Raw genomic sequence first — 24,716 nt, 5'->3', positions numbered from 1 at the left:
GCAAGAGAAAGAAAAAAAGCTAAAGCATGTTCTTTCCGGTACACAAGAGCAAAGCCAGGGAGTCTATTCAAAATGCGTAAAGTTTTTAAATGTTATCAAGTGTTTTTCAGTCCCACTCTAATCAGTAGTGTTCACAATACTCTGGAACCAAATGTTAAAACTCAAGTCCCATGTGTAGTTCCATTTGCGTTTGAGTGTGCTGTAAACATGTAATGCATCCTGAATACACCCCTGGTGGATAGGTTGGGGTGGGCATGGTCAGGGGGGCACAGAGGGACGGTTTGGCACAGTGACAGAGTGGAGGAGGGATCTGAGGGAGGTGGAGAAATCCTTTCTCAATAGTCTGAAAGCGTTTCCATTCTTCATGACAACAGGATGTGGAGAGAACTGACGGGTCCTTCTATAGGCAGACATTTTGGCTATTCGTTGGCTTTGGAAAAAGGGCAATGTGTCTTTGGAAATGTACAGAACCCACTACACCCCTGGCAGACAGTGTATAGAGGGCAGGCTAGTTAAACCTGCATTTAAGTCTGTCATTTCAGCCTGTCTTTACCCACGGACGTTTTAGCTTAAAGAGTCTAACATTATACTGTATGCCAGCAAAGCATTGGATTTATGTTATACATTATATCATATTCCTCATTCCTAAACTCATTGGGTCGAATTGCAGGGGTCTTGCAGGGTCTGGGCTGTGGTATATCTTTGACTACGGTGGCTAGTACTGATTCACGGAGGACAACAACAACACCCACCGGCTAAAGTTCATACATACACACGCTCGCGAGCATGTTCCTCACGCGTAGTACGCAGACCCTTTCTTTCCAGAGTGAGGCGGGGGTCGGCGCATGGAGAGAGAGGGCGGGGGCACCCTGACGAAGCATGGGGGAGGAAGAATGAAGCGTGAGGTGAGTTGGCATGACGATGGTATGGCAGAGTAGGCGTGTGTAACAGCTAGTCGCCCAGTCACCCTGCCAGGGATGGGGGTGGGCATGAGTGAGTGGGGGGTGCTGTGCTCCTGTCCCCTAGTTGAGTGGACAGCTGGGGTGGCAGGTAACCTAGCGGATAAGAGTGTTGGGCCAGTAACCGAAAGGTGGCTGGTTCTAGTCCCCGAGCTGACTAGGTGAAAAATCTGTCGACGTGCCCTTGAGCCAGGCACTTAACCCTAATTACTCCTACACGGCACTCTGGATAATGGTGTCTGACAAATGTAAAAATGAGAGTGGCAGAACCTATGTAAAATAACTCTGTCAAACTAGGAGGTGACGTGAGTAACCAGAGCAAAGCCAAAGAAACTACAACTTAAAGTTTTACTGGACAGCATACTCTGGATCGATGTGTATCCAACTACTTCAGAAAAACGAAGTATCTGGTAAAAGGCTGATGTAGTGGTTACACACATCAATGCTGTAACTTCTTTCTTCATTCTGACAGTAGGAGTACATTTTCACTGGTTTCATCCATTTATTAAACCATTGTTTTATTTTCAGCAGCTTGATACATATGGCCCAAGACCTTCCGACTCTTATTCTATGCCAAATGAGGGAGGCACTTTTTCTAAAATGCTCATCTGGTTTTGAAATGTGATTCCATGGTCAAAGGATTTCCATGTCGCCGTACTGCAACTTTAGCCCACATGGTGGCCCACTTTCCAAATAAAACAATTCTCTGATTTTCAATGCCGCAAATGCTTATGCTCAGGAGTATGGAAATCAATAATGAATCCAGATAATAATGAAAGATGTAGGGAAATGCATAAGATGTTACAGAATGAAATTGAGAGATGTATTTTCTTCTCACCAGCTTGCTCTCACAGCTTCAATGTCACTCACTAAGTTTTGTGCCAAACATATTCCAAATATCTGTAAAAGAAAGAAAATAAATTATGAATGTGATGTCTGTTGTACTTAAATGTTTTCATTAACATTTAACCAGTCAGTGACCTGAGTCACATGCAAGCTGCTCATGCTCTACATTTCTGCTCTTCGACAATACTTATAACGTCCCGGATTCATTTGGGATTGGCAGTTGTAATGCAATGTGTTTCATCTCCACATGATACTAATATGATGGACACCAGCCATATCAGTCATGTGTGCTGTGTCTAAACATCACTATATGCTGCTGAGACAAGTTAATGTCTGTGTGGCTCAGTCGGTAGAGCATGGCGCTTGCAACGCCAAGCGTCGTGGGTTCGATTCCCGCTGGGGCCACCCATATGTAAAAGTAGTGGCCCCAGCCGACTTGTAAGTCGCTTTGGACAAAAGCGTCTGCTAAATGGGATATATTATTATTATTATTATATGTCCTGAATCAGAGTAGCTTGCTCTCTTTCTAAGCTGAAAGTAGTCAAAGAAACGTTTCTCTTACCTGTAACAGTGCAACTCCTATGAAGATCCCAGCCACCACTGTCAGGTTGTCCTGTAGCCACTTCTCAAACTGTGGCACACAGCCTTTCACATGGATGTAGGTCTTCTGCTCTGCATCCTACGACAATGACACGTTTATTACAGGGAGGCTTCTTTTTGTGCCCATTTTTGTGGTATCCAATTGGTAGTTACAGTCTTGTCTCATCGCTGCAACCCCCGTACGGACTCGGGAGTGGCGAAGGTCGAGAGCCGTGCGTCCTCCGTAACACGACCCAACGAAGCCGCACTGCCTCTTGACACAATGCCCACTTAACCCGGCATCCAGCCGCACCAACATGTCGGAGGAAACACTGTACACCTGCCGACCGTGTCGGCGTGCACTGCGCCCGGCCCGCCACAGGAGTTGCTAGTGCACGATGGGACAAGGACATCCCTGCCAGCCAAGCCCTCCCCTAACCCGGGCGACGCTGGGCCAATTGTGCGCTGCCCTATGGGTCTCCCGTACAGGGAGCTTCTTAGCCTCCAAATGGCATGAAAACCAAGCATATGCCTTCGCTATACAACCATCGTATTACATAGCCCTTCATTATAGTATATAACTTTATATATTCTCAGTAATGTCTCTTACATCATAATAATAGAGGCTACTATATCAGGGAAACGAGAGGACAAATGTAAAGGAAGGAAATAGGAAGGCGGTAGAGAGGGGAAAGAGAAGAGAAATGGAACGGCACTCACCGTTTTGGCTCGTACGTCATAGCCACACTGCGTGTTTATCACATCCTCCTAATGAAGAGAAATACAAGTGTTATCAAAAAGAGAAGTCAACTGCCAATACACCCCAACCTCCATTGCTAATACTACTGACACCCATGACCATTTCCTGTTCGTGTGTCAATTCATGTTTGAGTTTCTGACCAATAATATGAGCATGTTAGCATTAATGCCAGTCTGAGAAATTGGTTTTGCTATCTCATAGATAATGCCATTTTTAAAATTTAACTAGGCAAGTCAGTTGAGAACAAATTCTTGTTTACAATGATGGACTACCACGGCCAAACCAAGACAACGCTAGGCCAATTGTGCGCCGCCCTATGGGACTCCCAAACACGGCCGGTTGTGATACAGCCTGGAATCAAACCAGGGTCTGTAGTGACACATCTAGGACTCAGATGCAGTGCCTTAGACAGCTGCGCCACTCGGGAGCCACTTGGGACTAACCAGAAGCAAAATAATTTTCAGTGAACTACCCCTTTAACTGTAAAAGTGTGACACATTCATCAGAGAGTAAGGGAACACAATTTCCACTATATCTTGTAGGATTCATTGTTCAAAAGTGCCCCAATGATGAAAGACGTTACTGTATTAGTCCTGATTTCCCCCATACCATTATGAAAACAATTTATCCCTTGATGCTCTTGTCACAGGCAGTCCCAATGTAACTGATGTTTTCTGCATGTGTGGAGGCCATTGTTACAATGTTCTCTCCCTCACTTTGTCGCCAGGACTTTTGTTCCGTCCCTCTTTGTTGATGTCTTTTCTCTTCTGTCACGTTCTACCTCTCCTATGTCCTTATGTCACAGTATCTATTCTTCAGTCAAACCCTTTTGTTGCTCACTTTTGTTGTCATTCTCTCTGACTCAATATGTCTCACTACCTCCCTCTACTCCAATTGAGGCACTCTTATGAAAGCAGCTTAAGGCTGTGTTCCAAATAGGAGACTCACTTTCCTCCGTCCTTGACAACTCCCCCTCACATATTTGAGGAGACTGGCTCAGTGTACTAAATACCGCTAAAAGAAGAGCCAGTATACAGTATATCTGTATAAGTCTGGCTAAAAGGAGTTTCAACCATATTGTTTTTTACCCATCCAGTCTTTTCAGATCTGCAACAGCAAGCCAAGGACGAAGGGGAAGAGAGTTGTTTTTCAGTTTGGAATCCAGGCTTGATTACCGAACTCCATGACCCCACGTCTCTGACCAACCCTACCTAGCCCCTGTGAGACTTTCTTACCGCAGGATCCTTGGTGCAGCAGGAGAAGGGAACGCCACATTTCTCCCGACTGGGGTTGGTGTCCGTGCAGTTGAAGTAAATGTTGAGGTTCCAGTCGTCCGCTCCGAATGCGCCGCAACACTCCCACTGACAAGAAGCAACAGAGAAGAGAACGTCAACAGCACACCCACGTTTCTTCCTTTAATTTCAAATGTTTTTCACTTTAAATACCCGGGAAGTTCCACTACCTCACAACACATGCACACACTAGTGTTGCACGGGTTGACTCATAACCCACAGTCCACGAGATTATATAATATAGTCCTGCATATTGCTCTGGATAGGAGCGTCTGATCGATGACTAAATATGTCCAAAAAAAATATTGAAACGCTGACTAAGTTTATGACCTCTCAAATAGCCTAATATAATATTAACTCCTGCAGAAGGAAGTATCTCTTGCAGTAAAATGATACACCAACATGTACATTGACTCAGGAACAGGAGTGGAGAAATTATGATGTATTTATTTCAGCATCTGAGAATGAATGTGCGGTTAGGGATCATCTGTAAAGGTGGTGAGGATATCTTTATCAGCATCATAAAAGCTGATAGTATTTCAACCACATAAAATATGCATCCAAAGCGAACTGAAATCTTATAGTGTTTAAACAGCTTTTAAAATGTGTTAAAATCAGCCAAACTGTTTTTTTTTAGGGGGGGTTATTGCATTTTCTACCCGGTCCCTAAACATCTTTGCTGCGTGAGAGAAGCATAGCTGAAAGAGAGAACCAACTTTACCGATGTCAACTAGATAGAATGAAAACCACAATCAATTTATGACATTCTGGTGAGCAAGGGTTAATTTAGTCTTCTAGTGCAACAAGTAATGACAGAAGCTGCATGTATTTAATTATAGACAAGTTGCATATCAAATAGCCTACCAAAATTTTGGAAATTTTAAAGCACAAATATAGGCCTATCTGGGAAGGCCTGTCAAAAAACCTTTCTGCCATCTCTTACTGTACAGAGCATTTTCTATATTTGTGGGTTAGGGTCGGGCCTCAGATTTTCACATATAGTCAGGCAGTTGCAGATGGGTTGTTAGCAATTGCGTGCGGGTGAACAAAGAGCTGACCCACACACCATACGCACACGCACACACACACACACACACACACACACACACACACACACACACACACACACACACACACACACACACACACACACACACACACACACACACACACACACACACACACACACACACACACACACACACACACACTACTGCAGCATAGCAGTGCTATCATATATGGTGAAAACAAAGAGTCCAATGTTTAGAGGGAATGACTGTAGTGAATTCCTCTCTCATCTCACACCATCAGTGTGGGTGGTGTGTGACTGACAGAGATTGTGGAAGGCTGAAAACAGGGCACGTATTTACAGAGTCTCAGAGCAGGATGCAGATCTAGGATCAGTTTTCCCTTTCAGATCCTAATGAATAAGAAGGGGGGGGTTGAACCTGGATCCTAGATCAGCACTCCTACTATACGACGCTTTGTGAATAGAGGCCCAGATGGAATACGCTGGCTACACGAACAAAGGCCTGCCACTGAATAGACAAACTGAGACGAAGACCAATCCAGAGAGGAGATTCTACACAATTCAATACATTTGTTGGCTAAAGCATATCAATTCATTTCTGATAACAATATAAGGAGCCCGAGTGAGGATTTTAAGACACATTATTGAGTGAAGCAAAACGAATGAATCATATATTATATCATATTTAATGTTTAATTACCGAACCACTGTATTGCATTGAAAGTAATTCAGCATAACTCATTTTAATATGGTAATCGCTATAGCACCTCATCATTGTATGATGTGATGTGATTAGCAGTCCAATGAGCGAAAGTGGTTTAACGAGTGCTGAGGTAAATTGCATTGAACACGTTCATTAGCCATCAACTGCTTTGCTCCCCTTCCACCGTTCTCTCGGTCTCATTTTAATGTTAGTCTTTATAAAGGCAACTCCATAAAATACAGTTTAAAAACAGACAATTATTTTGGGTTCATTTCGGTCCTAGGTCCTTAGGACTACGATTTGTGTACATTGGAGTTATTTAGCAGACACTCTTATCCAGAGCGACTTACATCTCCGTCTGGCTACCTGCCATCTAAAGAAGAATCACAATCACCTTCAAAGTACATTTGCATGTACCAGGAATGTGACCTGGTGAAATGGTGTTGCCACAATAAAAACAGAATACACAATAGACAGGATCTACACAATAAACGTAATATACAGACAGATACACATCATCTACACAATCAACTGAACATACAGACAGACGATACACAGAATATACACAATCAACAATATACAGACAGACGATACACAGAATATACAGACAGAATGTTATTGAAGACATACACAAGTATATACCCTTTACACACAGAGCAATAAAACATTTTCCAAACAAATTTAAAACAGACCTGAACAAATGTAGGGACCAACTATGATACATATGTACAACATTAGCAATCTTACACAAAACCTAAGTACAGCAATGGTACAGTAGTAACTGCAGTTTCACAGCAATAGTTAATTAATTAAATTCAAGGGAGAGGCAAATACCAGTAGACACTGGGGCCCTCAAGAACCTGGGTAAGTCAGCCCCAGTGAAAATCCTCACATGACCTCTTCCACAATATCTGCTCTAAGTAGCTCATCTGTGATTCCTCCCCCATCTATCTCCAGTGTATTACAAAAGAGTTGCAGTCCTCTTTTATCCAGTAAGAGCACTGATCCACTGATCCATCTCCAACCAGTAACAGTTCACTGTAAGTCCTTGGGCTCCATAAAGTACTCTGATCACCTCCTGTGTCAGCAGTCTGATCCACCTTTAATATCTTGAGGTGGCTTCAGTGTCCCTTGAGGGCATCTGTACTGATGTATGACATGCACAGATTGAGTTAAGTAAACATGTTGAATCTGATCACCGGTGTTGTGACTCCTAATTTTAAAATAATACTAGTGTCTATCTTCCCCCGTGAAGCCCTTTACGATGAGACCTTTGTCCAAAAGCGTTTACACTGAGAGATGTTACAAGTACAGCCGTCTCCGGCGAATCTGGCCAAAAGAACCTGCAGGAACATAATTGATGGAAATCAGTACTGTCTGCAGATTTTCACAGCTCAGCACGAGGCTTGCCAAACTTGATGCAGTCTCCTCCACCAAAGTACCCACTACGACTGCTTCACAAAAAGGGTCTTGAGCAGCCATGCCACTTGCTTAACCAAATAGATCATTCATGACCACATTGAAATGAGTGAGACTCCAGAAGAGCAGACCAAAGATGTATCACTTCATGTGGGGGACCAGAATTAATCTTTTTTTAAATTTCCGTGACGAGCACAGTATTTCAAATCCTCCATTCAGCAAGTAAAGCATCTTTAAACACTTACGTAAGGCATGCTGCAGTATTTTTTTTAACTCTGCAATTGAGACTAAGGCTCTTAATTTGTTTACAATTGTCAAAGCTATATTATAAAGGCCATGAGAATTCTTCGTGGAAGCTACCAGCCTTTATAGTACATGATTATTAATCACGTCTCCAACAAACATTTTATCATGCTGCTCTTAGAGACATTTGAACAGAAATCCAATATGATAGACTATGCGTTGGCAACCATCTTTTAACCAGTTTGGTAACTGTGAATCAGCTGGCAAGGCAAGGTTTAACTCCTCCTTCGGGAAGCACCTTGTCTTTCTGTTAAACAGGCCAGAGAGAAAAGGCAAAACAGAGATGAGAAGAAAAACCTAGCTTCATTTGGTCAGCTGTGCATAGAATCTGAGAGGGATAAGAGGTGAGCTACTACTTCCCAATAGAAATACTTCTCTTTGGCTCTTGTCATGACTGCCCACGAGAATCCAAAATAGGGCAGATAAGGTTTGCAATGAAACTTAAATTAGACCCACTCTCACCCATAGAGGGGGAAGGAAAGAACTAGTGGGGATTAACAACTCACACCCTGTTGTAAATCAAGGAAGAAGATTCACGCCTGCACTCCCAGAATGTTCTTTGTCTCAGACTTTTTCCCGGAATGTTCTTTGTCTCAGACTTTTTCAAACAATATTTCTAACGTAGAACGGGGGAATATCAGAGGCAATCTATAGAACACTAATGTCATTTTGTTTGTTATTTTATGTCATTAAAAATGTTAAAGGAAATACTGTAACTTGGAAAGTATACACACTACATACATAAAGTTTCCATACTATGCGTGGTGCATGTAATATGAAAAATGATGAAGGTGATTTTGTTAAGAGTGGGATGTGATTTCAGAAGCTATAAGAGATAATTGTTTTCCATTAACTTTGCACACTCAGTAGTCATCGCACCGGAGTGAGGTCAGAGAACGTGCCTGCCGGAACCTCCCCTTTCGAGCAAAATGTATAAATGATTGGACCAGAAAAGCGTGAAGCTGCAGCTGCACGTTTAAAATGGTTTGAACTTTGAATCTCAACACGAGGTGGAGAAGATAAACTCACCTCCTGGACAATCACTGGTATGGCTGATTAGCTGTCCTAAGTAAAGTATCTTCAAAAGCAAAATAAGGACCATCCTGTTCCTCTGCTCAAACCATTGTGTTATGCGACTCTCATCACCCCACTGGAGAACCATTGATACGGCTGGCTCGCCTATCTTCAAGAGGGAATGGACGAAAAATCAACTCTGTAGTTCTGTTCAGGACTACACGACAAGTCACCGGATACTGGACAACTAGGAAGAAGGACAACAGTAGAAGACTTGTTGGAACCGTTTTGGAAAATCAGAGCCTTACAAGGGTGCCCTGTTCACTGAGAGACCCCTGGCAAACCCAGGCCAAACACGTAAATACATTCATGATTTCTTACTCACAGTGGGCGGCATTTCTTGTGCAAAGTATATGGTTACTGCGGCGAGAGTAGTTTCTGAATGTACCAATGTTAAGTGTCCCTCTCCGTCTCTTCTTTAACAAGCAGCCAGGTTGTTGTCATTCCGCTAGGGACTTGTTTTCGGCATATTAAGTCTCCAGTCAATAACCGGTGCAGAGTGTGTCTGTTTATCCTGTGTTCCATGTAATTAGCTAGTGAATAAATAATTAAACCAATTTATGTAGTACTGAATCATAAGTAAGGCTGATGCAAGGAGGTTACGACTGTTCAGAATGATATGAGGTTATGATTAATATGTTTATAGATGTGATGGGTAAACCTTTGATGGGTAACTTAATTTAAAAATTGGTTCTTCAGATTAACCTCTTACATCTATGGGGGCGCTATTTCATTTTTGGATGAAAAACGTTCCCGTTTTAAACAAGATATTTTGTCACAAAAAGATGCTCGACTATGCATATAATTGATACCATTCGAAAGAAAACACTCTGATGTGTCCAGAAATACCAAGATATTCTCTGTGCGTGCCCTAGAACGTGAGCTTCAGGCAAAACCAAGATGAGATGGCATCCAGGAAATGACAAGGATTTTTGAGGCTCTGTTTTCCATTGTCTCCTTATATGGCTGTGAATGCGAGAGGAATGAGCCTGCCCTTTCTGTCGTTTCCCCAAGGTGTCTGCAGCATTGTGACGTATTTGTAGGCAGATCATTGGAAGATTGACCATAAGAGACCACATTTACCAGGTGTCCGCCCGGTGTCCTGCGCGAAATTGGTGCGCAAAAGTCACCTGCCAGTATTTTTCCATGCGTACAGAGAGGAAACGACAAGCTTCCACAAACTGCATATCAATGAAGAGATATGTGAAAAAACACCTTGAGGATTGATTCCAAACAACGTTTGCCATGTTACAAGGGTCGATATTATGTAGTTAATCCGGAAAAGGTTTTACGTTGTAGGTGACTGAATTTACATTCATGTTTCGGTAGCCAGACGCAATGTGGGCAGCATTTCTCCTACACACAGATGCTTTCAGGAAAAACTGCGCATTTGGTATGTAACTGAGAGTCTCCTCATAACAAGCAGCCAGGTTGTTGTCATTCCGCTAAAAACATCAGAAGCTCTTCAAAGGTAAATTATTTTATTTATTTGGTTATCTGGTTTTTGTGAAAATGTTGCGTGCTAAATGCTACTCAAAATGCTATGCTAGCTTTGCATACTCTTACACAAATTAGTCAATTTCTATGGTTCAAAAGCATATTTTGAAAATCTGAGATGACAGTGTTGTTAAGAAAAGGCTATGAGAGTTATGATTATTTTAATTTTATTTGCGATTTTCAGAAATCGTTAACGTTGCGTTATGCTAATGAGCCTGAGGCTTTAGTCACAAACCCGGATCCGGGATGGGGAGTTTCAAGAAGTTAATGTTAAAGTCAAGTCACGACACTCTTCTTCATCACAGAGAACATACACTGACTGTACAAAACATTAGGAACCGCTGCTCTTTCCATGACAGACTGACCAGGTGAAAGCTATAATCCCTTATTGATGTCCCCTGTTAAATCCACTTCAATCAGTGTAGATGAAGGGCAGGAGAGGTTAAAGAATAATTTTTAGGCCTTGAGACAATTGAGACATGGATTGTGTATGTGTGCCATTCAGAGGGTGAATTGGCAAATGTTTTAAGTGCCTTTGAAAGGGGTAGGGTAGTAGGTGCTAGGCACACCGGTTTGAGTGTGTCAAGAACTGCAACGCTGCTGGGTTTTTCACACACAACAGTTTCTCGTGTGTATCAAGAATGATCCACCCCACAAAAGACATCCAGGTAACTTGACACAACTGTGGGAAGCATTGGAGTCAACATGGGCCAGCAGCATCCCTGTGGAAGGCTTGACACCCTGTAGAGTCCATGCACCGACAAATTGAGGCTGTTCCGAGGGCAAAAGGGGGTGCAACTCAATATTAGGAAGGTGTTCCTAATGTTTTGTACGCTCAGTGTATAATATTGCTGCAAATAACTCTTGGAGTATGTGGTGATCAAAGCTGTAAACTGTTTGGCAGTGGGTTGTCTTCTTCAATAAGACCTTGTTCAAAAACAGTGATGGCACTTTGGAGATCACAGAAAATTCTTGAATTACAACTTGTTTTTTCTGTATTCCTCTTCTTGCTAAATTGCCAAGACATTGAAGGAGGTTTCGGGCAGGAGCACCTGATTCTTAACCATGATGTATGAGTAAAATGTGTCCAAAGCATGATGTACTGTAGATCTGTGCCTTTCTCAGAACGTTCTCTCAAAACAGTGGAAACAAACCAGCACATAACTGGAACATGTTGTGAACACATTTTTAATTTTTAATCCTTTCACATACATCACAGTTGATGTTTTTTGCTAATCATTGTCAAAGAAATTCTGAACGTATTCCTCAACTCCCTCCTGTGAACATCCAAGAATCTCTATATAGCATGGATCTTCAAGGAGTGTCTTCAGAATGTCTAAAGCTCCTGGTCTGCTAGCGATGAGTAGAAATGATCTGGGTAAGATGTTTTTACTCAAAAGGTCCCCAGGATTATCTTCCAGGGATCTTTCTGGTTGAGGTCATTGCTGGAAATTGCTGCAACACAGAAAGAAACGTTCAACTCATCAAAACCTTCCAGGCTGAAGATGATCTTCTCTGGATGGGAGTGAATGTGTGGAATAACTGGCTTCAAGTCTGGATTGCAGTACAGTATAACATCAGCGAGACTCACGTCCCGATGAATGAGATGTACCTGCTAGCACATTCAGAGAAAGACATTCAAAAACGGTCTGAAAAAAGTTGTCTGGACGCCCAATCCAACATGATTTTCTGAGTGGTTGGCCTTGTAATAGAACAGTTCTTCCCTCTTCTCCATATTGATCAGGTTCAAACAGTCTCTCTATGCTGGTGTTCTGACTGTCCATGGTCCTCAGAACATTCTGCAAGGCAGCCCCGCGCAGGCTTATCTCCTGCCCTCTCTCCCACTCGTCTCTGTGTTTCTGGACCATTGAGCGCTTTGTGTATCGTTTCTCCAGTAGCAACGTCTCTCAAATATGGAAGAGATATTCTTGCACTGTAGAAATTCTCAGATTTCATCTGTTCCAGGTAATCATCCCTGACCGGTTTTGGGTTTTTCTCCATGATAAGCCAAGGATATTTCTCATTTCAAAATCCCGTAGAAAGCCTCCTTCTGGGTTGGAGTGGACAGGGCAGAGTACAGCTCCCTCATTTGATCCTGGCTGGTTTTGGCCTTATGGATTTTAGGGTAGACCTTTTAATGGGTCCAATTCTGTGAGACCAGGGCATCTGCTATGAGGTCTGCCCTGTGCATTTCTACAAACTGGACTTCACTAGTGTTAGACCTTTGGATCTGGCCTTCTAAATCATCGTCTTTATGTGAGTGGTCATCCAAGAGTATATCTAGTCATAATCAGCAACAAGTACACTGCCAACAAACAAACCTTGTGTCCATAGAGAATACTGTTTCAGCTCTTACTCTAAAAGGTCATTATATGAATTTTCACAATATTATTCCAAACTCAGAGTGTGGAGATGTACAGTGCCTTCAGAAAGTATTCTCACCTCTTGACTTTTCCACATTTCGTTGTGTTACAGCCTGAATTGAAAATGGATTAAATGAAGATTTTGTGTCACTGGCCTACACACAATACCCCATAATGTCAAAGTGGAATAATGTTTTTAGACATCTTTACAAATTCATAAAAAATGAAAAGCTGAAAGTTGCAAGTTACAAGTTGCATGGACTCACTCTGTGTGTAATAATAACAGTGTTTAACATGATTTTTTATGACTTCCTCATCTCTGTACCTCACACATACAATTATCGGTAAGGTCCTTCAGTCGAGCAGTGAATTTCAAACACAGATTCGACAACAAAGACCAGGGAGGTTTTCCAATGCCTCGCAAAGAAGAGCATCTATTGGTAGATGGGTAAAAAAGAGCAGACATTGAATATCCCTTTGAGCATGGTGAAGTTATTAATTACACTTTGGATGGTGTATCAATACACCCAGTCTCTACGAAGATACAGGTGTCCTTCCTAACTAAGTTGCCAAAGAGGAAGGAAACCGCTCTGGGATTTCACCATGAGGCCGATGGTGACTTTAAAACAGTTATAGAGTTTAATGGCTGTGATAGAAGAAAACTGAGGATGGATCAACAACATTGTAGTTACTCCACAATACTAACCTAAATGACATAGTGTAAAGAAGGACGCCTGTAGAGACTATTTTTTTAAATGTTCAAATTTCTCTTCCACTTTACAATACATTACATAGTATTTTACATTACAGAGTATTTTGTGGAGATCGTTGACAAAAAAAGGACAATTAATCACACCTTGAATACATTCTGAAGGAACAGTATATAAAACACTGGAAAAATCAAATTTTTGACTGCAAACATGTTGTGCTGGGTGGTATGTACTCCACAACAGATTTCAAATTTACCTGATTCCTGGATTGGGAGCAATATTGAAGATACTATGGGAGATTCTCATGCCATGGATAAAAATATCCTTTTCACAAAAATTCTTAAGAGCGCTACACATCCGACGAGAATCGTAGGCCACCCTGCCTCCCCTAGTTGCTATAGAAACATGGTATACGTTGCCAAGGCATTGGGAAATGTGAGTGGGGCAACCAGGTTCTATCGCTTTCTCACACGCCAACACACACATGCTCCTACCCCCGCACCTTACAAGACCATCTCTTCACCTTACTCAAACCAGCGCTTCTCCTCTGTAATAACTACATTTTCTCATACACTTACATATTCCTGTGTGAAGTCTATGAGGTTCTGGAGGTCGATGTCATCACGGTACGCCCGGATGTTATTGTTGATGAAGAAGTTGAGCTGGTCCTTGATCCAGTCCTTAAAGACAAAGGCCAACACTCCAGCCGTCAGCTCCAGGAAGAAGATGATCCCCAGGAATACAGAGAACTGGAACACAGGAACAGGGGGATAAAGAGAGTCATAAAGAGAGGGGGAAAGAGAGGGATAAAAAGAGTGGGTAAGAGAGGGATAAAGAGAGGGGGAAAGAGAGGGGAAAAGAGAGGGATAAAGAGAGGGGGAAAGAGAGGGATAAAGAGGGGAAAGAGAGGGATAAAGAGAGGGGGAAAAAGAGGGGGAAAGAGAGCGATAAAGAGAGGGATAACGCGAGGGTGAAAGAGAGGGTGAAAGAGAGGGATAAAGAGAGGGTGAAAGAGAGGGTGAAAGAGAGGGATAAAGAGAGGGTGAAAGAGAGGATGAAAGAGAGGGATAAAGAGAGGGTGAACAAGAGGGAAAAGAGAGGGATAATGAGAGGGTGAAAGAGAGGGTGAAAGAGAGGGTGAAAGAGAGGGATAACGAGAGGGTGAAAGAGAGGATGAAAGAGAGGGATAAAGAGAGGGTTAAAGAGAGGGTGAAAGAGAGGGATAAAGAGAGGGATAAAGAGAGGGGGAAAGAGAGGGGAAAAGAGAGGGATAAAGAGAGGGGGAAAGAGAGGGAAAAGAGAGGGATAAAAAGAGGGGGAAAAGAGGGGAAAAGAGAGGGGTAAAGAGAGGGGAAAAGAGAGGGTAAAAGAGAGGGATAAAGAGAGGGGGAAAGAGAGGGATAAAGAGAGGGGGAAAGAGAGGGATAAAGAGAGGGATAACGAGAGGGGGAAAGAGGGATAACGAGAGAGGGAAAGAGAGGGATAAAGAGAGGGGGAAAAAGAGGGGGAAAGAGAGCGATAAAGAGAGGGATAACGCGAGGGTGAAAGAGAGGGATAAAGAGAGGGTGAAAGAGAGGGTGAAAGAGAGGGATAAAGAGAGGGTGAAAGAGAGGATGAAAGAGAGGGATAAAGAGAGGGTGAACAAGAGGGAAAAGAGAGGGATAACGAGAGGGTGAAAGAGAGGGTGAAAGAGAGGGTGAAAGAGAGGGATAAAGAGAGGGTTAAAGAGAGGGTGAAAGAGAGGGATAAAGAGAGGGATAAAGAGAGGGTGAAAGAGGGAAAGAGAGGGATAAAGGGTAACAAGCATACACAAAGCTAAGATTTAGCACGGAAGATTTGGTCCTGTGTTTCTCATTCCATTCCTGGAGAATCAACCTCCAGGCAGTGCACATATTCGTTTTAGCCCAGCACTAACACACCTGACAGAAGTGTTCTGTAATAACTGATGTGTGAGACGGGACATGGTTTCCCAGCCCCAGAAAAAGGCTACACATCATGGACTAAACATGTGGGACATAGCCGCGGGAAGTACAGGCACTAAGTCTGTTGCTATAGTTCAAGAGGGAGCCAATCATCTATATAACATATACATAAATGATGTATATACACACACATAGAAATGTGTATGTCTATGGGAGCCAACTGGGAGTGAGAGAGTTGTGGACGTACAAACTTGAGCAGTAAGGTGTTTTCCCTCAGCGCTCCGATGCAGCCGGCGAAGCCCAGGATAAACATGACCCCTCCCGTCACCAGGAAGAGCCAGACAGGGTCAAAGCCCCCCAGGTCTGTGATGGACGAGATGTTGGAGAGAACACCCTGGAGAGAAACAAACAAACAAACAAACAAATGAGAGAGAGAGAGAGAGAGAGAGAGAGAGAGAGAGAGAGAGAGAGAGAGAGAGAGAGAGAGAAAGAGAGAAAAAAAATGTTGGTTAAAAAGGAAGCTATAAAACCATGTGAGGGAATAGAAGGCATAAAAGACAAGATGAATAGGACATGTAAGGGGTCAAGTGTTAAAAAAACTTTATAGTTCTATTCTATTCTATCCTCTATTCCAGAGTTCCTCTATTCCAGTACGACCCAAACTTGTGTAAGGAATTCATAAAAAGTCCTTGATCAAACAGAGGTTCTGTTTTGGCCTGGGATACCTCAGTACCAGGCACCACTATCATTCTAAGGTTAACTCCCTATTATAATACAGTATGTCAAGCTGTCAGCCTTGGTATTTTCTCCCAGCTCCTCCCTAGTAGATTTTTTGTCTTTTTTCTATTTAACTAGGCAAGTCAGTTAAGAACAAATTCTTATTTACAATGATGGCCTACCAGGGAACAGTGGGTTAACTGCCTTGTTCAGGAGCAGAACAACATATTTTTACCTTGTCAGCTCAGGGATTTGATCCAGCAACCTTTTGGTTACTGGCCTAATGCTCTAACCACTAGGCTACCTACCACCCCAGTTTCAATCTTTCTAATAAAAACAACTATGTTTGTATTCCCCAAAACAACTCATGCACTTCCTCCTTACTGGTTTTGTGCTTCTTTACTGGTTAGACCCAAGACCCAAGATAGACAAACTATAGACAACACAACAAGCACATAAGTAAGACAAAATGGATCCTACAAGGCCTGTATGTCAGAGCAAGGCAAAAGGGTAGACAGTGCCCTTATGGGTGCATCTGGTGTTGTTTCCATAATCTATTTTCACAAATTACTCCAAATACTCCCAAGTTTGAGAACTTGGGCTGTCTTATATCAAAGATAATGCTTGGAAGCCTGGTGCTGGTCAGCAGCTGGCTTCCTTCTCTTCTAGACACAAGGGAGGTAAATGACAAAGGGTGGGAAAAGACTGATTGTATATTGCACTTAAGTGAAAATTTCTTTGTTAAATAAGACCTTATTTGATGTTCTTACTGGGTCCTTATGCTACCTAGTCTCCTTATGTTACTCACCTTCTCATTCCATGCCCATAGTCCGATTCCAAGGAAGGCCACACCCAGCAACTGAAAGAGACGACCGAAAGACAACATGTCACATTAATCACGTGCATCATATACTGTCACAAATCTCAGGGACAAAAAAGAGGGTGAAACCTCTCCTTCCTGCACTCAAGTTCACCTTTGTCGAAATGTATTATCTTTCAATATCACCCTTGACACTTAAAAAGGTTTCCTCCACATCATGGGTGTCAGCGATGCTCGTCAGTTACATAAACACACAACACACATTACTTCACTTTCCACTACTAAATTGCATATTTGGACATCTTCACTTGCATATTCTAAACAGGAGTCAAGGATTTAAAAAAGCCAGAATGTACAATTCTCCCAAGGAATATCTCACTCAACTGAAAACATATGCCCATTCAGAATTTTAGCAATTTGATTTCTGGGACAATTTTGTGAAACCCTTATTCTGAAAAGCCAGGTTTCATCAATGAAATAGATTGACCATGGACGTTTGACAGAACTAACTAACTAACTTGGTGATAACATCTTCAACTGCTATCTCAGTTGAAAGGGAGCCTCCCTCCCTGTCTGACCGTCTGTCCTTATGTTTGTCTATTCTGTTTCTCTGCCTGCCTGTCCGTACATCCGTCTGTCTGTCTGAGAGGAAGCTGTGGGGTGGGGCCAGGCGTCTGAAATCTGTCTGAATGCAGCGGACCATTTCCATATGACAACAACAGGAAGTGAACGAGACAGGCCCAAGCTGTCCAACCTTCCAGCTCGGATTGAACAGGCCCTATCAGCCAGCGCTGTGCAACTTTGCTATATGTCACGGAATGATATGAACAAACGGCTGCATTTATAAGCCAGCTACAGGGAAAATTGGGACACTGGCAGAGTGGCCATTGCACCCCATCTGGCTGCAGTCTGGCATTGTTTGCAAACTATTACTCTATCCTGAACAACACTGTTCTCCTGTTAGTGTACCAGGGCCACTTCATGTGGTTGTAATACAGAGCTGTTGGCTAAGGGCTGGTCTGAGATCTGAGGCCTAGGGGCAAGTATAAAGAGGGTGCCACAACCAACAGAGACGTGTGGCTAGAGCTATAAAGAAGAGCAGCACACCCCTAAACTTCGATCAGACATCGTTCGGTGATCAATGATACAAGTTCATTGTCACTCTGGAGAAGAATGACTGCAAGGTCATAACATGTAGGCTGATGGCGCAGTTTGGTCAGTGCTCTGCATATTTACTGTATGTGAGAGGAAGCGCCAGAAGGAGCCGTCCTGTGTGTTCTGATGGCTGGGATACCCAAACGGCTTGGATCAATAGGCTAAACTAACATGAGAGACAAGAGCCAAGCCTCGACAGCTGGGTGATGGACATAGTCAATGCACTCATACACCCACACTCATGCACACCCATATACACACCCATATACAGACCCATATACACACACACACACACACACACACACACACACACACGCAAATGTAACGGCTCTGAGTTGTTTGAATTCTACCTAAAGACAATGAGGGTGGTTTTGGGTAGCCCAGATCTGTTTGGGCTCCTGCCAACGCTATTGCTGTCAGTCAAGCCAAACAGGACCATGAGTGACAGGGAGCTGGCATGATAGCACAAACAAACTGGCTAGATTTTGGGGGGGGGGGTGATTATATCAATATCCTGAAAAAAAATGCTTGGTGATTCTTAGAACAGCCTAACTACTAAGTTCCTTCCCCTTGACAACAATGCCTAAAGGCATCTGTTGTCGTGACAACAGAGAGCACTTCGACTTGTCATTCATCTCAGCAAGGCTCACGATCACATACCATGTCTTCAGAAAGTACTCATACCCCTTGACTTATTCCACATTTTCTCATGTTACAGCCTGAATTCAAATGGGTTAGATAGATTTTTGTCTCACCCATCTACACACAACACCCCATAATGACAAAGTTAAAACATGTTATTGAAAATAAAATACAGAAATATCTTATTTACATAAGTATTCACACCTGTGAGTCAATACTTTGCAGAAGCATCTTTGGCAGTGATTACAGCTGTGAGTCTTTCTGGGTAAGTTTCTAAGAGCTTTCTACGCCTGGATTGTGCAACATTTGCCCACTATTATTTTCAAAATTCATTGCTAGACAACCATTTTCAGGTCTTGCCATAGGTTTTCAAGTAGATTTAAGTCCGAACTGTAACTCCTGAACATTCACTGTCTTCTTGGTAAGCAATTCAAGTGTAAATTTGGACTTTGAAAAGGTGAATTCCTTTCTCAGTGTCTGCTGAAAGCAGACAACAAGGTTTCCCCTTAGGATTTTGCCTGTGCTTAGCTCCATTCAGTTTATTTTTTATCCAGAAAAACTTCCCGGTCCTAAACGATTACAAGCATAAACATAACATGATGCAGCTACCACTATGCTTGAAAATATGGAGAGTGGTACTCAGTAACGTGTTGTAATGGATTTGCCCCAAACATTTTGTATTCAGGACAAAAAGTGAATGGCTTTGCCACATTTTTTTGCAGTATTACTTTAGTGTCTTGTTGCAAACAGAATGTATGTTTTGGAATGTTTGCATTCTGTACAGACTTTATTCTTTGCCCTCGGTCAATTAGGTTAGCATTGCGCAATAACTGCAATGTTGTTGATCCAGCCACAGTTTTCCCTTAGCACAGCCATTCAACTCTGTAACTATTTTAAAGTCCCCATTGGTCACATGGTGAAATCCTTGAGCGGATTCCTTCCTCTCCAGCACTTTTATTGGCTACCAGTTCAGCGACAATGGAGTCAAATGCAAGAAAGTAAGCTGTATTACCATACAGGGATATTGTCATACAGTGTGTGAACCAGAATTGGGATGAGAATAATAGTGTCAGGCTAAATCTCAGGTTGTTAAATGCTGTGTCAGAGGCAATTTATGGCCGACACACACTGTGGGTCATGTAGCCTAGATATGGTTGGTTCACTGTGCGTTTTGAAGCACAATCTGCATATTTAGGTAAAAGGGAAAATGTGTCTGGTCCTCTGGGGCCCGTTTCGAATGTGTCCTCGTCGAAGGAAGAGCCATGATGAATAAAGTCACCCTAAATAAAATAACCCTTGGAAGTAGGGTTGAACTGCATACATGTCAGGTTAGGGTTGGTTTTCTGTAAATCGTTGAAAGATTGATTATTGGTTACTTAGTACACAAACCTATTAGCTATTTGTTTATGAACAGGATCACTATAATAAATGATCCCTTCAGCCATTGAAAGCAAGACGGCTGAAACATTTGTAGGAAAATGCAAACTGTACCGACGCCACTTCTTTAATTCCCAGAGATTACACTGAATATCAAAATGGCTGGCAAGACCTGGTAGCTTTCCAAAAAACAAATAAACATTCAAATGTAGGTAACTCGACCCCAAAGTAGGTCACTATGTAGGAACTATGGTGCCATTTGGGATGCAGAAATACATTAGGTAACATACACAGATTCACACTCCTCAGTTGGACTGAGTGTATCACTTCAGAGATGATTCACAACGAGACTAATCCATATACTTAAACAAATCGAATTGTATTCGTCACATGCGCCAAATACAACAAGTGTAGACTTTACAGGGAAATTCTTACTTACGAGCCCTTTCCCAAAGATGCAGTTTACAAGTAGGAATATTAACAAATAGATCAAAAGAAAATAGTAATACAACAAAATAACAATAACGAGGCTATATACAAGGAGTACCACTGGTACTGAGTCAGTGTCCTGGGGTATGAGGTAGTTGGAGTGACTGACTGAGGTTATATGTACATGTAGGTTTGGTTACGTGATTGATTGAAGTACATGTAGGTAGGGGGTGAAAACAGAAAGTCTGGGTAGCTGTTTAATTAACTGTTCAGCAGTCATGGCTTTGGGGTAGAAGTTGTTCAGGAGCCTTTTAGTCCCATACTGCTCCCGCTTGCCGTGCGGTAACAGACTGACTTGGGTGGCCGAAGCCTTGGACAAGGAGCTTGGCCCCAGTGACGCGCTGGACCGTACGCACTACCCTCTGTAGCGCCGTGCGGTTGGATGCAGAGCAGTTTCCGTACCAGGCGGTGATGCAGCCAGTCAAGATGCTCTCGATGGTGCAGCTGTAGAACTTTTTGAGGATACGAGAGCCCATAACAAATCTTTCAAATCAACACAGTCAGATACGGGAGAAGAGCTGACTAAAAATGTAATATCTCCACGGGCCAGAGGACAATCTGAACTCTAAACTCACAACTGTAGCGATAGGCTAAAGAGAGTCGGAGGATTCTCATTGTGTATAAAGCTGTAGTCATAATTCACACTCACTCCTCTTTGGCACATTTGACGTGACTTGACAATGACAAATCACAACGCAAACCCTTTGGTTTCCATGGTCCTTGTTTTGTAAAGACTCCAGTTGTGTAATATGTGATCTCGAACTTCACCAGACACTGTGAGGAACTCCAGACGATGGTCCCAGATGGACCCCCAGAGAGAAAACTATTACAAAAATACCACAAGCAATGTTTCTCCTGGCTGCCATTCTGTTGCTGTAGCTGTGTCCAAAGCCTGTATTTGTCCATCGGCCTTTAATTCATTACAGCCCGATGAGAACTCGCTGTAATGTTGATACAATGTTGATACAATGTTGATACAAATGTGCGAAAGCCTGCAAATATTACATTCCAATGTCAGATAAAAATGACAATTCTTTGGGTTATTAATGATAGTTTTAAAATGTGGTTGATAGTGATTTCAGTGAGTTAGGCCTATTGTTGGCCATGGCATGGATGTGTGGCTTCAATGACAAACAGAAAGCTTGGATTTAATAGAATATGCAGTGACCGAAAGTTTAACGCTGATACTGCACTCATGATCCCATTGAAAATTCGGCAATAAATTATTGACGCAACCTCTCTTCAGTGGCACCAGCTCCATTTATAAATCTGATATCATGAGCACTTCTGTATTACACAACACAATACCCTCCAAAGACATTTTGGATAGAGTTGTGTAGTTTATCAAAGCCCTCTCACATGGATCTTGGATATATATTGTCACATGTTGACGACAACGGGCAACCGTAAAGGGCTTCTCACATGCAAACCATCTCTATGGTCCTAGCTTGCTTTATCTCAGAATCAGAGACGTTACTGGCATTAGGCATTACCCAGAAATTCCTTAACTCTTCACCAGCATTCCCATTAATCTCAACATCTGTACCAGCTTTACCACAAATAGATTATCAAAAATACATTATAGTACAGAATGCATAGCCATGCCAGCGACATGGCTAGAACCATTGCAGGTATAGGTTCTCTATCATGGCAGGTGAAATCAGGCTCTTCCAGCCGCATCACTTAAGACCACAATAATGCTCAAACCATTAGCAGACCACTGGCTCTCACGACCATGGACATGGTCAATGGCACTGAAAGCAGACAATGCCGAATGGGACGGACTTTAGGAGGAAGGTCAGAGGGAGGGGTTGAGGGGAACAAAGGCGATGGAGGGCGTTGAATGGGATTACATTAGCATTGAATTAACCAGGCGACCATTTCTGCCAAACTCCTGCGAGCCAGCATAAGACCTTAGAGAGTCACATGACCTGTACGTAATCCTAATGGGAAAAGCTCTCCTTGGTCAGCTATTCCCAGTCCAAAAACCTTACAGAGGCAACAGAAGAAGAAAAGCATCATGGGAAGACTGCCTTTTTTTGAATCTTGAAGGAAAGACATTGAAGAGCCAAATTTGTTTTTCAGAGATAGGCTTATTATATAAAAATGTCCTTGTTATGGTCTTTGTCCCTCTGGACATGACCCTTAAACTCTGGCTCATGCATTTCTCTAACAGGGCAGTTGAAACTAAAGGGGAATAAGCAACACAGATGTGAGTCCAAAACATGTTTTCCCAACAATAGTGAGGTTTTATTTAATAAATGAACCTATTTTTCCAGCTACTTGGTACCATATAATGAGCTCTCCCTGTCTGAAATGAAGTCACTGAAATAATGATGGGATCTTTAGAAGCTATCCTCCTTTTTCAGTGTTGTCAGTCCTACAATCAATGGTATACTGTAGGTTTGCAGTAGATCTGAGACAATTCACTAATAGGCCTAGTCACAATTAGATTAGGTGTGGAGGCTAAGTGTTAGGTAAACAATAAGCTGTCTTGGATTGGACATTCATTAGGCCAGGCCTACTTTTCACAAGGAAAAACTGAGTGTGAATTGAGTAGACATAACCCACTACGCATGGATCGAGGCCAACGTCTTTTACAAGTCTTTTTGTGGACCTGTCCGGACCAACCATTTTTTTTTTACTCTTCTTTGGTGCGATCTGGCCCGGCCTTGATTTCAACGTCCATGGACATAGATTTGTCGGGAAAAGATTGTGCTGTGCTCTACTGTACTGTACTTTGCTGTCCAAACTTGTGAAACATACAGTTGAAGTCGGAAGTTTACATACACTTAGGTTGGAGTCATTAAAAATTGTTTTCCAACCACTCCACAAATTTCTTGTTAACAAACTATAGTTTTGGCAAGTCGGTTAGGACATCTGCTTTGTGCTTTACACAAGTCATTTTTCCAACAATTGTTTACCGACAGATTATTTCACTTATAATTCACTGTGTCACAATTCCAGTGGGTCAGAAGTTGACATACACTGACTGTGCCTTTCAACAGCTTGGAAAATCCCAGAAAATGATGTCATGGCTTTAGAAGCTTCTGTTTGGCTAATTGACATCATTTGAGTCAATTGGAGGTTTACCTGTGGATGTATTTCAAGACCTACCATCAAACTCACTGCCTCTTTGCTTGACATCATGGGAAAATCAACAGAAATCAACCAAGACCTCAGAAAACAAATGTAGACCTCAACAAGTCTGGTTCATCCTTGGGAGCAATTTCCAAACGCCTGAAGGTACCACGTTCATCTGTTCAAACAATAGTATGCAAGTATAAACACCATGGGACCATGCAGCGTCACACCGCTCAGGAAGGAGATGTGTTCTTTCTCCTAGAGATGAACGTACTTTGGTGCGAAATGCGCAAACCAATCCCAGAACAACAGCAAAGGACCTTGTGAAGATGGTGGAGGAAACAGGTACAAAAGTATCTATAACCACTGTAAAACGAGTCCTATATCGACATAACCTGAAAGGCCGCTAAGCAAGGAAGAAGTTACTGCTCCAAAACTGCCATAAAACTGCCAAGTAGATGTCCTAACCGACTTGCCAAAACTATAGTTTGTTAACAAGAAATGTGTGGAGTGGTTGAAAAACAAGTTTTAATGACTCCAACTTAAATGTATGTAAACCTCCGACTTCAACTGTATATTGAAGCAACATCTCAAGACATCAGTCAGGAAGTTAAAGCTTGGTCCCAAGTGAGTCTTCCAAATGGACAATGACCCCAAGCATACTTCCAAAGTTGTGGCAAAATGGCTTAATAACAACAAAGTCAATTTACTGGAGTGGCCATCACGAAGCCCTGACCTCAAGCCTATAGAACATTTGTAGGCAGAACTGAAAAAGTGTGTGCAAGCAAGGAGGCCTACAAAGCTGACTCAGTTACATTTTTACTAGTATTAAATGTCAGGAATTGTGAAAAACTCAGTTTAAATGTATTTGGCTAAGGTGTATGTAAACTTCCGACTTCAACTGTAGCTTTCTATGATTGGTTCAGATTTTGTCTGGTCCGGACTCGACCAAATCTGAACCAATCATAGACACCT

The 24,716-nt window shown here is 42.4% G+C and overlaps 1 protein-coding gene across 2 annotated transcripts in view; it reads right to left on the bottom strand.

Annotated features, from left to right (window-relative positions):
• The window catches only part of tspan5a (tetraspanin 5a), a 29,930-nt gene that overhangs the window by 3,448 nt on the left and 1,766 nt on the right, over positions 1 to 24,716 (bottom strand). Inside the window, exons 2-9 of one of the 2 annotated variants that reach the window (XM_064931696.1) lie at positions 16,983 to 17,033; positions 15,705 to 15,851; positions 14,114 to 14,284; positions 4,380 to 4,505; positions 3,105 to 3,152; positions 2,368 to 2,484; positions 1,798 to 1,859; positions 1 to 869 (exon numbers count right to left, since the gene is read on the bottom strand). In XM_064931696.1, coding sequence (XP_064787768.1) covers positions 794 to 869; positions 1,798 to 1,859; positions 2,368 to 2,484; positions 3,105 to 3,152; positions 4,380 to 4,505; positions 14,114 to 14,284; positions 15,705 to 15,851; positions 16,983 to 17,033 — 798 coding nt within the window. In that variant the 3' untranslated portion in view covers positions 1 to 793. The remainder of the gene's footprint in view (positions 870 to 1,797; positions 1,860 to 2,367; positions 2,485 to 3,104; positions 3,153 to 4,379; positions 4,506 to 14,113; positions 14,285 to 15,704; positions 15,852 to 16,982; positions 17,034 to 24,716) is intronic. The other variant, XM_064931695.1, reaches the window with a different exon arrangement.

Source organism: Oncorhynchus masou, chromosome 23, assembly GCF_036934945.1.
Source record: "Oncorhynchus masou masou isolate Uvic2021 chromosome 23, UVic_Omas_1.1, whole genome shotgun sequence".
Classification (NCBI taxonomy): domain Eukaryota; kingdom Metazoa; phylum Chordata; class Actinopteri; order Salmoniformes; family Salmonidae; genus Oncorhynchus; species Oncorhynchus masou.
The sequence above is the reverse complement of the archived record's forward strand: the minus strand, read 5'-3'. Positions and strand labels throughout refer to the sequence as shown.